Genomic DNA, 13,535 nt, shown 5'->3' on the forward strand with positions numbered 1-13,535 from the left:
TGAACAAATATTTCTTTGAGACCCTGTTTTCAGTTCTCTTGGCTCTGTACCCAGAAGCTGAATTACTGGATCATATGGTAATTCTATTTTGATTTCTTGAGGAACCTCCATACTGTTTTGCATAGTGGCTGCACCATTTAATATTCCTCCCAACAGTGCTCAAGGGTTCTGATTTCTTCACATCCTTGCCCACACTTAATATTTTATTTTATTTTTTTATAGTAGCCATCCTAATGGATGTGAGGTAATATCTCATTGTGGTTTTGATTTGCATTTCCCTAATGACTAGTGATGTTGAGCATCTTTTCATATGCTTGTTGGTGCAAAATGGTTTTAAGTACTAATATTCTTCTTTATTTTGAGAAGATGAAAACTTCTCTCTCCCGCATTAATACTGAGGGAAATTCTGGTAAGCTTTAATAAGGTACAATGCTATTAAACACTACTGAAAATTCAAAATATTGAAATATCAGTATTCTGCTATAGCTTCTCAGTTAGTCAAGAACATGACTTTTTAAAAAAACTCTAATATTGGTTAATCTTTCATCCTGTGTTTTAACTCTTATGTTATATTTTTCTTATCTCAAAAATTCTCCTGAACAGCTGTGAGCTTCTATTTTTCAAAGGTTTTATTACAAGTCACCAGAAAAATGCTCATCCTCCCTCGCTCACGAGATGGAAACGAGAGATAAACATGTTGTCCTAAGGAGAAAATTTATGTTATCCAGAAGCTCCAGTAAACTATTTCTCTTATCAACGTCTCTGTGGTTTCTGTAATGTTATACTTAGGTTTAGTTACTCAACAGTGTTTACTTAATACTACCCTGCGTTAGATACTGGCCACCCAAAGATAAAATGGTACAATATCTTCCCTAAAAGATCTTATGGTCTAATGGTGAGAGCAAACAAGAAAGTCAGCAAGTTTAACACAGAACAACATGCTTTGCCACTGAGAACAATCTGCCTAATGTCCTATGGGAGGATAATGGAAATTAATCAGGTGAAGCCCAGAATTTAGCACGGGAGGGGTTTGTGAGAGGTGAGGTGGAGGAATGAAGTGAATATAAGGGCAATTTAGAAATATTTTAAGATGTTAAAAACATAACTGAAGTTTTCCTACAAATATTTTGAAGTTCATCCTTAGTCCCTCTCGTCCTTCTATTTTTAGTTGATAATTTTGACCCATCTACGTATATTTCAATGGCTAGATGTGGAAATTACAAATACCTTACTGGGTTATTGCTTGAATTTTACACAAGTACAAACAAATGGTGATGCTTTAACTGCCTGGTTTTACAGCCATGATCTTACAAGGTCATTTTCTACATAATTTATTTTGCACTAAATTTTGTGTTTCATTTTTGTACTGAAGGAGGAAAATTTATAGTTCATAAAATAGTTTCATGTCATGTTAAATGTTTTAAGATCTTCTTTTATTCATTTTTACCTTACTGCGAAGGCACTGATTTCCTTGGGATCTTATATTCTCATATTTAGGGAATTCAAAAACATCGATTAAGAGTCTTGATCTAGAGATGGAGAAGTCTCCATGATATTTGAGTTCACGGCTGATTTTAACTTACGAATGTGAAGGTGTTCTTTCAGATATTTGTGCTTGGGTTAAGAAAGCTCCTGAGTGAAAAGTGTATTTTGGGTTCTGATAGCTTTGAATGGAATTGCTATCAAATAATTTCAGATTTGACATTGTCTCATGAAATCATCAAACACATTTCTCTCTTTCTACGTGCGAGCACATTGAGATACACAGAACTCAAGTATTTGACCCAGGAAATAAATTAGTGTAACAAATTACAATATGAGCAGACAGTCAAAGAAGTCTGCCACTTAGCCTAAGTGGATTAGTTTCAAAAATTGATATAAGTGTTCTGCCCTCTCTGGGCGACTTATTGAAAGTTGATGATTAAAATAAATAGTAAGCATTTGCATGATTCTACTTTCATTTCTGGCATATGTAATTTGCTTGCCACTGTACTAAATAAAGAGATGACTCATGTAGAATTTTCTTTGACTTGAAGGACTTAAATAAATGGAAATGCATGCAATGAGATAGAAGGAAATGCATATAGAGACAAAGATTGTTAACAGAACGAATACAAAAATGAAGAAGTCTCTCTATTTTGAATTGTGCCTTTTGAATGCCATTTCTATCTCCTCTCTCCACATTTCTGTTCGTAATGGCAGCTGTCTAGCTTCTTGTCCCCCTGCTTTCATGATTGGTGGTTGAGGCTGGTCCTTCTCTTGGCAGGCTGAGTTTTAGGGAAATGGGAGGAAAGCCAGTTATTTTGGTCCTTCAGTTCTCCTCTTTCACTTCTGCTGGGAGACATACCAGTGATGGGGTCTATTTACCCATCATGCCTCTTTCTTCTCCCTTTTAAATATATTTCTATTGAAAGGCTTATCATATATTTTTTAAATGTTCTTCCTTGTTTGAAGGAAGGCTGTGGACTTTTGTTTTAATTAATAAAAGGCGCTAACGTGTACTGAATATTGATGTGTGATGGGTGACGGTGTACCTTATGTACATTCTCTGATTTAATCCTAGCAATACCTCTATAAAGTTACTGTTAGTAATCCCGCAAGGTCTCACAATTTAGTAGTAACAGGAGAACCAAAGTCGAAACTGTGACTTTCAGCCTCTAAAGTCTATAGAGTTACCACCATGCTACGTACCTTGTCCCCCAAAACCCAGCACATAGTGCTTTCCACATGGTGAAAAATTAATTACAGTCAAAAATTAAGAAATACACATTTCCACAGTAGAAGAATAAATACAATCCTAAGCATTAATTTGCTAATTATTTTTTACCATGGAGGATATAATTTGATAATGAATCTTATATATCCTATGTGCTACACAAACATTTCCAACTTTCTTAAATTATTAACCTTGAACCCTGTGATATTTAGAAAACATTAAAATGGAAAAATGCAATAATATTATCAATAACCCTTTCTATATAATATGGTGAAGTGAGTGAAATGTGATGAGTTACTTTTATTTGGAAAAACATGTGACTCTGTTTTGACTCAAGGGTGTTAATATTTTTAGTGTTAGCTTTGATTTATTTTCTTTTGATCATACAGTAATTGCATTCATTTTCCTTAGTCCTTAGAGAGGGAAAAACACCCCAACTGCCAAATGCTAATGATGTGTTTGTAGGGTCTTAAAGTGTACATCTCATTAAGTTTCTGTTTTTCAGCTGGGAAAAGTTTATGAAGCTGATCAGCATTTGTTTCTCTTGGGTGAATTTTGCTTGGGTATCTTAAAGATACATTTACCATCTCCCTCAGGTGATTTGTGCCAATATCTGTCCTTCATTATTATAGCAACAAAAGTTTTTCACTTTGCAGTCTTACCCAGCTCAGATAAATTTAGTTTGTTCTTCCAAAAATGTTAATAGAATACCTGCTGCATGTTTTTTCAAAAAATATTTTTTGTTCTTCATTTTTGAAAGCGTATGTTTATCCAGAGAAAGTTTATGAATCAATATGAGGTCTATTTTATACTTTTTAAAAAGTTTGACTTGATGTTAACTTTGGTGTTAAGCATCCTCAAGATATAGTTTTGTTGTTGTGATTGTTTTCATATTTAAGCAAATAAAAATAGCTCTTTGTGATACCAACTAGTGTTTCTATGAAGAGGTAAACCTAACATCCTTCCCCTTTTTGTAATATGGCCCCGTTCTCTCTAGCCACATGAAGCCTGAAATTAACATGTTAGGAGGACACTGAGATTCTCTTAGATTCTTCTGTGGTTGGCTAGAGCTCCCACAGCAAAATACCCTGAAGAAGAAGCAATTTCGATATAGTTCTTTTTGTTCTGATATATGCAGGAAAGGGATAATAATAAAAAGCTTAGATTTGAATTTCATACTTTACAGTGACTTTCTTGTAATTTGGCCTCACAACTCTCTTGTTGGTAGGTAGTAACCCATTTTAAAGAAAAGGACACAAAAATTTGGAGAAGTGAGTTGCAAGTCCAAGTTCACCTAGGTAGAAGAGTCACAAATTAAACTTGGCAGTTCTGATCACAAGCTCTGTGAATTCCACTTCACTTTCCATGATTACGTGCCATGGAATGAGAAGAAAAATGGAGTAAGCACCTCTAAAGTAATTTAAATTACAGAATGTAATTTCAGCACCCCGCATTCAATCGGAAGGCTTATATTTTTAAATGTATAGAATATATATACATTATATATTATGTGATAATATATATTTATTATATAATATACCTTAAGTATATTATATACTCTTTCAGTATATTTTACATATATATGTATATATAAAATATATATGTATGTATATATGTCTTAGATGATCAAATTTTCCTTTTTAAGGAGTTTTTTTTGAGTGTGTCAAGGAGAGATAGCCTAAAGGGATCTTTCACATTGTTCACTTTGGAAATGATAGAGAGACAAATTGAGATTGTAGTTTCAACATGTGAATCCTTTACTTTGTTCACAGCTGCAAACATTTTTTGAGACGTTTCTGAGAACAAGTTCACCTCTTCAGGCTTTTGATAACATGAAGGAAGCAATTAGCAAACTCCTGCTAGCAGCTGAAGTATTCAGTGAAACATCTACTCTGGGACCAAAGGTCTTCCATAGGTAAAAACAAATTTCAATGTTAAAAAAAATAAAGGAAAAAAAACCCTACTTCTAACAATTGATTGTTAGTGAAAATATATCTTAATTATCACAAGTAGGTGCTACTTGGAAAATTTTATATCAGTATAAAATATGAACTTCTAAACTTATGTTTTCTAATTTGTTGATCCTAAAACTTCAGAGCATGTTAAAGACTCACCAGTATTTAAATAGTGGTGACAAGAAATAAGGCACAGTTATTTAAATTATCTTTTTAATTGCAGCCCCTTTCAAGCTCAGTTATTTTTATCATATATGCTTTCCATTGACTAGGTATATTTTTATTTATAGATTTTTATTAACAAAATTCATTAACTCTTATCTCCATATCTCAGTTTACTTGAGTATAATTTAATGCCTTTTTCTAGGGAAATTTTAAATCGAGTATGTCAAAAAAGGAGGTGCCTCCATGTAAGCTTTATCAGGCTTTATACGCAAATAAGAATGCCTAGCATGGAGGAGTAGGAGAGCTTCCTTTTCCATATTACGTTTTTGTGGAGTCACTTCATTGTTTCGTTTAATGTATTATGAATACTTTAGATATATTTGTATTTTCTGTAAGGAACGAAACAGACTCCAAATCCAAAGATAATTTGTATTCAATTTTGGATTATCCAAGCCACTGCTCTTTGTAATTAGTATGGACCTTGAAATTTAACCTTAGTGATTATTAATGATATAGTATCAAATAATAGAGTAAATACAGCAAATAGAATGCATTTTTGTTACCTTGTGTTTTTATTTCAGATGCAGATTATGTTTTCAACTTTTCACTTTTGATATGGGTTATGGCAGTGTCAGGTCCCCTGTAGTGCTCCAGGTGAGTATGCCAGAGTCCTCATGGGATCTCCCCCTTTGGCTGAAGGGTGTGTGTGTGTGTGTGTGTGTGTGTGTGTGTGTGTGTGTGTATGGTGGTGGTGGTGGTGTGTTCATTCATAGTAACCGATCAATAAGTGCAACTTGGGCTTCCCTGGTGGCGCAGTGGTTGAGAGTCTGCCTGCCAATGCAGGGGACACGGGTTCGGGCCCTGGTCTGGGAAGATCCCACATGCCGCGGAGCAACTGGGCCCGTGAGCCACAATTGCTGAGCCTGCGCGTCTGGAGCATGTGCTCCGCAGCGGGAGAGGCCGTGACGGTGAGAGGCCCGCGCACCGCGATGAAGAGTGGCCCCCGCTTGCCACAACTGGAGAGAGCCCGCGCACAGAAACGAAGACCCAGCACAGCCAAAAATAAATAAATAAATATTTAAAAAAAAAAAAAAAAAAAAAATAAGTGCAACTTGCATCAAACTTACTACAGACTTATATTTACTGTGGTTCAGAGAATTAACTAGCATATGGAGAGTCTCTGATTTGAGTTACAATACCCACTCTGCATCCCTGTTGAACAAATATGGATTTTTTTGTGGTTCAACCACTGTTTATGAAATAAATGTGGAATAAAGCTCAGTATGTGTTAATGCAGGAAAACAGACATTTAGATAATAGAAAATAGCAGGTAACCTAGCTTATTCATATGGGTTTATAAAAAAGGTAACTCTTTTATTCTTTAATATAGATATTTAGTTTAAAATTGTCCTATATTTTAATTTTAAAAGCCATAGGAATTTTTGAAATATTTGTTTTCAATATTTGTATAAATATATGGAAATGTAAGGGTGTTTTTTGTACACTCTGATTCTTTTACTTCCTCTTAAATTAAATCAACTCATTCAGATCATCTCCTCCAGCATATTTTTAATCTAAAATAGCCCTTAGTGGCAAGAAGATTTTAAAATTGATTGCATTAGTCTAAAGAAAGCTATCTTGGGTTATGGGATGAGAAGAAATGAAGAGAAACAAAATAAAATTATGTGCAACCAGAGTTCAACTTCATACTGTAATGACTGGTTTTCAAACTATTACACAAGGAGAATGATTACATTATATATGGCTCAGACATTTGGCTGAATAGTTCAAAGATTTATCTCTAAAATTTTGAAATTTTATGAATCTACATCTTCTAATGGTCACTTATTCATTATTTTACACACATATCTAATAGTTTATATTATGATTTTTAAAATTTATTGTTCAGAAATGTTATATATTATTTCCATAAACACAAGGTCTTCAACAATAAAGAATTTCAAGACAAACTAATTTGATTTTACAAAGCAGTTAATGTTCTTATAAAGAATCGTATTTTCAAAAGAGCATTACTTAGATTTTATAAAACTGTTGCCCTCCAAAAGGACCACTAGATGTCAGTTCTGATCTATAATCCAACAGGAAATGAATCATGTCTTAGGAGTGATTTCACTGCATTAAAAGTAAGTCAATGAAAAATATTTGCTGTGCTTTTACTCTTTCACAGGTGCATGAGCATTTAAATTTTCAAGATGATGATAATATGGATTTTGAGGACCAAAACACAGAAGAATTCCTTTTAAAAGACACTTTCAATTTTCTCCTGTCTAATGAATCTTCACTTTCCATATTTTCTGAGATATTTCAGAGACTTTATAGATCAGGTATATTTAAGGTAAGTGCATATTTTTGTACTGACAACTGTTTATTTCATTTTTGGAAGGTGCCATTTTCTTTACTGTGCAAGTAAGCAACTTGATAATTCATTTGAAATTGATTTGTATCCATTATATAAACCTCTTAATATTTTTCCGACCAATATTATTTTTATGTCTCTTAAGTATGTGACTGACTGATTATGATGAAATTATGGGTTGAAAATGAAGTAAAGCAGTCCCTAATTCCCAGGGAAATTTTGTGATTATAATGAATAATACATATTACATATTATAAAATACTTTAAAAGGAATACCTGAACCTTTTAGAGGCAGCTAGAATAGCAGTGAGTGCTCTAGATTAACATCAAGGGACTAGAGTTGTAATACTAATTTTTTTTAAAGCACTCACATCTGGTTAACGTCTTTGGTTAGATATATGCTGATGATTAGGGAGTAGTGCTTCAGAGTAAGATTGGTTAATTTTTATGATCTGTTAGTACAAGTTTTCTTGATGCATAAAAAAATCTGTACAGGTTACTAGGTACAGTATTGTTTTCTATGTATCTTTCAGTTTTAAAACCATAATTGGAAAATTTGGAAAAGTAGAATGTGAAGGGTCTCACCAACAAGCAACGCTCTACAGAGAGATGGTTTTGAGAGAGATGACATTATAGACTGCTGTTTCCCTATGATTGTATTGATTCCTTCCTAGAGTTCCTTGTTTCCCTTCCTTAGTGAGTGGATTGCCATTAAAACCATTAGAACCATTTGACCCAGAGGGAATGGTAATATGTGTATCTTTTGCTCTAAGGGATGCATTATAATGAAAAATGAATGTGAGGAAAATGGGGGGGTGAGTCTGTTTACTAGAATCCGTGAAACTCGAAAATAGTGATGTCCCATATGTGAGGTTCACGTGTGAATTTGCTGCTCTTTTCTTCTGTACCCTGAAGACTAAAAAAGGACTTTTCCTGCATTTCCAAACTGTCACACTCATTCTGTCCTTCTGGGCCCAATTTCCCAACCTTACTACCAAAGTATTACTGAGCTATTTCAAATATGAAGTTTTCTTATATTCTGACATCATTTTGGCAAGTTAAAGTTATTATGTATTATTTAGAAGTAATTAGCCCAGCTGTTTATAGAGTTCAAAATTTGGTTCTTGAATTGTGTTAAACATGGTTTGACTTTGTAGCAATTGCTTAAGAGTTGTGTTTTTTCTCCCCTATTATAGAGTGAAAACTATCAAAAAGAACTAAATCAATGCCTATCTTTAGAGGAGATTAACTCAATTATGACTTTCGTAAAGGAACTCAGGAGTTTGGGACAATTCCAACTGGTAAAACAAAAGTGACCTTTGATTCCTCTTGATTACTGAGATTACAGTAGATCAGCCATAAGAGACTTGATTTTGACTTAAAACTAGGTGAAGATATTTCTTTAAGGAATAGAAATCTTTGTAAGTTTCTTCTTTTCAGAGATATAAATATTAAGATGAGCAGAATGCATATTCTTTAAGAGTTTGCAGATAATAATGACTTACTAAAGGTGAAAGAATATGGAATTAGTATAGCTGGCAGGATTTGATAGTTTTTAAAGGGAAAATGCTAACATTTTTCCAGAAAAGTTTGCTTTTAGCTTTGGGACATATACATGTAACCAAAATTTCCTTGTGCTTATTATGCCCTTTTTCGTTTGTGTAAAAGTAAATATTACTCAATAGAACAATAATATTTTTTAAAACTACCTAAATCTTAATTTGTTGTAACTCTGTAGCAAAATCCAAAGAAAGAAAATGTAAATAATTATAATAACTTTTACTGGTTTCAGCCAAAAAATATAAATGGCATTTATTTTGTTTTCTATGTATTTTCCTGGATTCTGTTAAGTTATTGATCAATATCAAAGGATAATTTATTACATATACATGTGCATGCTCAGTACTTGCTTTGTTTCTAGTTCTGCCCTTATATAGGTAAATTACATTGGATTCATATTTTTCTACCTAAGATTTGTTTATACAAAATATCTCTTTAAAATAGCATTTTAAAAAGTCTACTAGTAATTTATTGTTAATCTGTTTGAATAAAATATTTATTTTTTACTATAAAAAAATCTGTGTATTCAGATGCTACTTGTATGAGTTATAACCAACTTACTAAATTAATTAGTGAAGGTTTGACACTTGTTTTTATAATTTAGCTCCATATTTTAGAGGGTTCAAAGTAAGCTTATTACTCCAAAGATAACATAATTGATGGGTTATTTTAATTAATTTAAATATAGTAAGTATTACATTCATGACAGTTTGGGTCAATACTATGCAAAGATAATCAGAGACCTAGCTTCATCCTTCGTCCGTCAATATTTTCAATTTAAGATATTGTGAAAGTAAAGAACATCTCTTGGCACAATGTGAAGAATAGAAGAATTATTTTGTAGGAGAAAGGGCAAACACTAATTTCCTGACTCTCAGAGTAGAAAGAGGATAACCATAGTTTTTTTTGGGGGGTAGGATTAATATCTCTCACCCTGACATTTGTAAGACACTTGTAACCCAAGAGGATCTCTCCTCATTTTTCCTGCTACCTGACTCACTCTGTTATTCAGCTGTTTTCAGGTATCTATAGAAAGCAGATATCCATTTCCTTTCAATGAAAAGAGAAATAAAATTCACCCCATTTGAAAGTATAAACATCAGCAAAATTACTTCCTTATAAAAAGTGGCATTTACCTTGACAGCAACACAGAAAATTAAATTATGGTACAGATAATGGATTTTAAATAAATATCTGATTTTTAAAATATCTGAATAAATAAATATAAGGCCTTTCCTAGTAATACTACATTTTATTTTCCATAACTTATTCTGATATTCTGCTTTCGAATATTCCTTCTCAGCTCTTCCCGTCTACTACTCCTGGGTTTCAATCTTTGATGCGTGAATTTTATGATATGGCAAATCCTGTGGGGAAACCTGGTTCCATCCTGACCCAATACTGGTCTCTTTTAAATGTATTTGAACAATTTCAGCTCCTGAATAAAAAGGCACAGCCACACCCGCTGGAATGGTAAGAGAGCCACAAATTTGAATTGTGCAACTCCAAAAATCTCTAAAGATTGATTTCAAAAGGCATTGCCTACATTAAAGAAAGCAACAAAAAGAAGTGTGTCCAAAAATTCATGCTCTGGAAAATAAGCTTCTTTAAAACATTGAAACCATAATGATTCTAGTGGTCTTCAAACACTGTAACAAAAATATATCCAACAGTTTTTCAAACCATCAGGACTTGACTCCATTCAAAAGTCATGTTTAAAATTAAAAGTTTCAAGCTAGTTTCATCCTGTGATATATATCCTTGAATTACGGGAGCATCAGACAGAAAGAATTAGGTGAGATTTGTTTTATGAACCATCAGTCAGAGTGGAGCCCGAGACGGTATGAGCATTCATTTGGAGTTTTTGAGGCATGACTTTATTCTAGGCAAAACCTATCCAAATTTATAAATATGTCTGTCTCTACCGCAAGATTAGAACTTTGTTTTAGAAGATGGAATCTCAGAGAGAAGCATTCGGCCAGGAGAAAAGGTCCTTGGCCTCCTCTGTCCACTTCCATTCTAATGAGGGGTAGTAATGAGTGAATAAGAGGGTTGCTGGGCCAGTGAACATAGTAACACCCCCAGTTGCCAGGGGAAGGGGCAGTGCCTATGGTGCCAGCTAAGTCTGCTTCCCTTTTATATGATAGGATTAAGTGAGTATTTGACTTGTCTGTTGCCAGGAAAACAAGTAAACCTGACCTCCTAAGGGAATGAGAGCCTAGATGGCCGTGCATGGTCATCAATGTCTCTGAAGTTACCCTCACGAACGGCCTCAATTCTACGACTTGTCCTTCATTTCCTTCTGCCTCAGGAGACAGTGAAAACAGTCCTATAAGAAACTTTGTTTTTATAGTTCAAAAATACAAATAATCACACATTCAAAGAATTCACAGGACATCTCCCAGGACCAGAACTCACTTTAATTGCCACATCTTTATGCAGTTGGCCTTATTCCCTCCATACTCTGAAATAATAGGATTGATAGAAGGTTTTGTTTGTTTGTTTGAAAATTAGGTTTTAAATAATACAGCCTACTGTCCCTTTGTTTGTTCTTTGCACTCACTCAATCCAAGACTGTCTCTTGCCGTTGTCGATGAGGGAAGAGCAGACTTGATTTACCAAGGAGTCTATTTAAGTATGGTTTTTAACTTTGGGTAAGTTCCCTTGAGATATGCAAGCTTTGGAAAGTTTATTCCCGAAATTTGTCTCAAGGTCCACATTTGTTATAAGGTTAAGCAATTGACTTAAATTCAGAATATTGAATTTAAGCCTAATTCTAACCCTAACTGATTCCTTCCAACAGTGAAATTTACTAAAGGTCAGTGTTAAATATAGTTAGAAAAAGTCAGGACCTTTTTGAATCAGACAGACTTGGATTCAAAAATCCCAACTCTAGAGTTTATTAATTACAGCAGGTAAGATTTTCCTCTGAGTCTCAGTTTCCGTACCTGTAAAATATGGATTATACCACCTACCAAGTATTATTTCAAGATTGCATAAGATAACCTCCATCATGTATTGCATAGTGTGTGGTGTGCTGCAGAGCAGATAGGTAGTAAATATTAATATACTTTCGGTTTCCTGTTGCTATACCATCCAAAAGTCACTTTAGCATCGACAAATGGGGTATATATTTTTCTTTCATTTATAGGAAAATCAAGATAAGTATGAAAGCTTTATCTAAGTTAACACTAAGATAAGTAAACTTGAAGTCTTTATCAAGAAGCAATTACATAAATTGTTTCTAGAACATTTTAAGAAAGAATACTCAATTCTAATTATCTTCAAGTTTACCAGTGAGTGTATATATATTTAATTATCATTCATGCTGTATTACACGGAGGATGCATATGATACACATTTTCCAGATGAGGAAACTGAGGTGCTGAGAAGATGGGTTATTTGCTCAAGCCACGCAGCTACTTGAGTTGAAGATCACACATAGTCATTCATAATTGCCCTTATCTTCACAATGGTCATCTGCAGTTTTTCATACCAAAAAAGCCAATTTTACATACCTGTACTATCTGTGGGGTTTAATGCCTTCCTCCACCCTTTTAAATAAAGATCATCTGCTTATAGCAACAAGGTGAGGAGAAATAAAGTCAAAAAAGCAACATTTAGAAAAAGTGACACTTATGTCTGTGCCCTGAGGCTCAGAATCCAGAGGTCCCAACAGACTTAGTGGAAATCTGAACAGAATGAAAACACTAAAATCAATGTGTGTGTACTCTCTGCTGATTTTCACTTTACTGGAAATAAAGTAGCAAGTGTAATTTGCTCTAATCACATGCTTTCCATGAATATACACATTTTCAAAACAAATAAGTTATTCACAAAATTACACAAGAAGTCACTTGTGGGATGAGTTAACATACAAAGCATCCCGTTCCATTAAGGTAGTAACATTTCTAAGATTCAGTTTACATGCATTTCAGGGTTGTATCTTTTATGAGCTTTGCTTAGAGTGTTTACTTCATATGAAATCAGAGATTTTTTTTTTTACCTTGGCCTGGCACTCAAACTTCAAGTAAACGTATCTCACCCCATGCTTGCTTTATCTATTTCTTCATTCCTTGGAGGAGGAAAGTATTTTAAAGTCCTAGACATCATAATTTTTCACCCCTGATTACATCATTGCATATACTAAAGGGAAAAAAAGACTTTAAAAATAAAACTGCAATAAAATTATCACACCTTCCAACATTAACTATAGTTTTAGTTCCTTGATGCTTCTTAATTTCCTATCTGATGTTTATATTTTAAGGGAATTGGAAATGCCTTATTCATCTCTACTAGTACAGTACAATATCTGGAACAATAAATCTTTATAAAATGTAATTTAACACAGAGCGTTTGATTGAATCTTCATAGCATCCCTGTGAAGTAAGGCCAGTATTGTTATCTCTGTTTCTCTGGAGTAGAAATGGAGCCTCACAACCCAGCACAGTAAAGTCAAGTCACATCCTGTCCAGTATTCTCTATCATCAGGACCAGCAATTTTTCTGTCTGCAACTTAGATTACTTTGGTCCCAAATTAGAGGATTTAAAGGCCAATCTGGCTGAGCATTTAGTTATACAACAGAAAAATGAGGCAAACACACCAAGATATAACTAACCCTTAAAATTCATTCCTGTTCATCAGAGTTTAAGGATAGAATCCTTGGCAGGACAGGTCACTTTCTGCATGGTACGCTTCAATTTCTTAGATTATATGGATGTTCTTCTCAGTCTGTGTCTCAGAGTTTCCAAGGCTTCTTGC

General features: G+C 33.9%; 1 protein-coding gene across 8 annotated transcripts in view; it reads left to right on the plus strand.

Moving 5' to 3' along the window:
• CPED1 (cadherin like and PC-esterase domain containing 1) overlaps positions 1 to 13,535 on the plus strand; it is a 297,503-nt gene that overhangs the window by 125,603 nt on the left and 158,365 nt on the right. For all 8 annotated transcript variants that reach the window (XM_082472288.1, XM_082472289.1, XM_082472283.1 and 5 more), the window contains 5 exons: positions 4,489 to 4,631; positions 5,418 to 5,490; positions 7,025 to 7,192; positions 8,410 to 8,514; positions 10,077 to 10,246. In XM_082472288.1, coding sequence (XP_082328414.1) covers positions 4,489 to 4,631; positions 5,418 to 5,490; positions 7,025 to 7,192; positions 8,410 to 8,514; positions 10,077 to 10,246 — 659 coding nt within the window. The remainder of the gene's footprint in view (positions 1 to 4,488; positions 4,632 to 5,417; positions 5,491 to 7,024; positions 7,193 to 8,409; positions 8,515 to 10,076; positions 10,247 to 13,535) is intronic.

This window comes from Balaenoptera physalus (genome assembly GCF_965194825.1).
Source record: "Balaenoptera physalus genome assembly, chromosome: 8".
Lineage (NCBI taxonomy): Eukaryota > Metazoa > Chordata > Mammalia > Artiodactyla > Balaenopteridae > Balaenoptera > Balaenoptera physalus.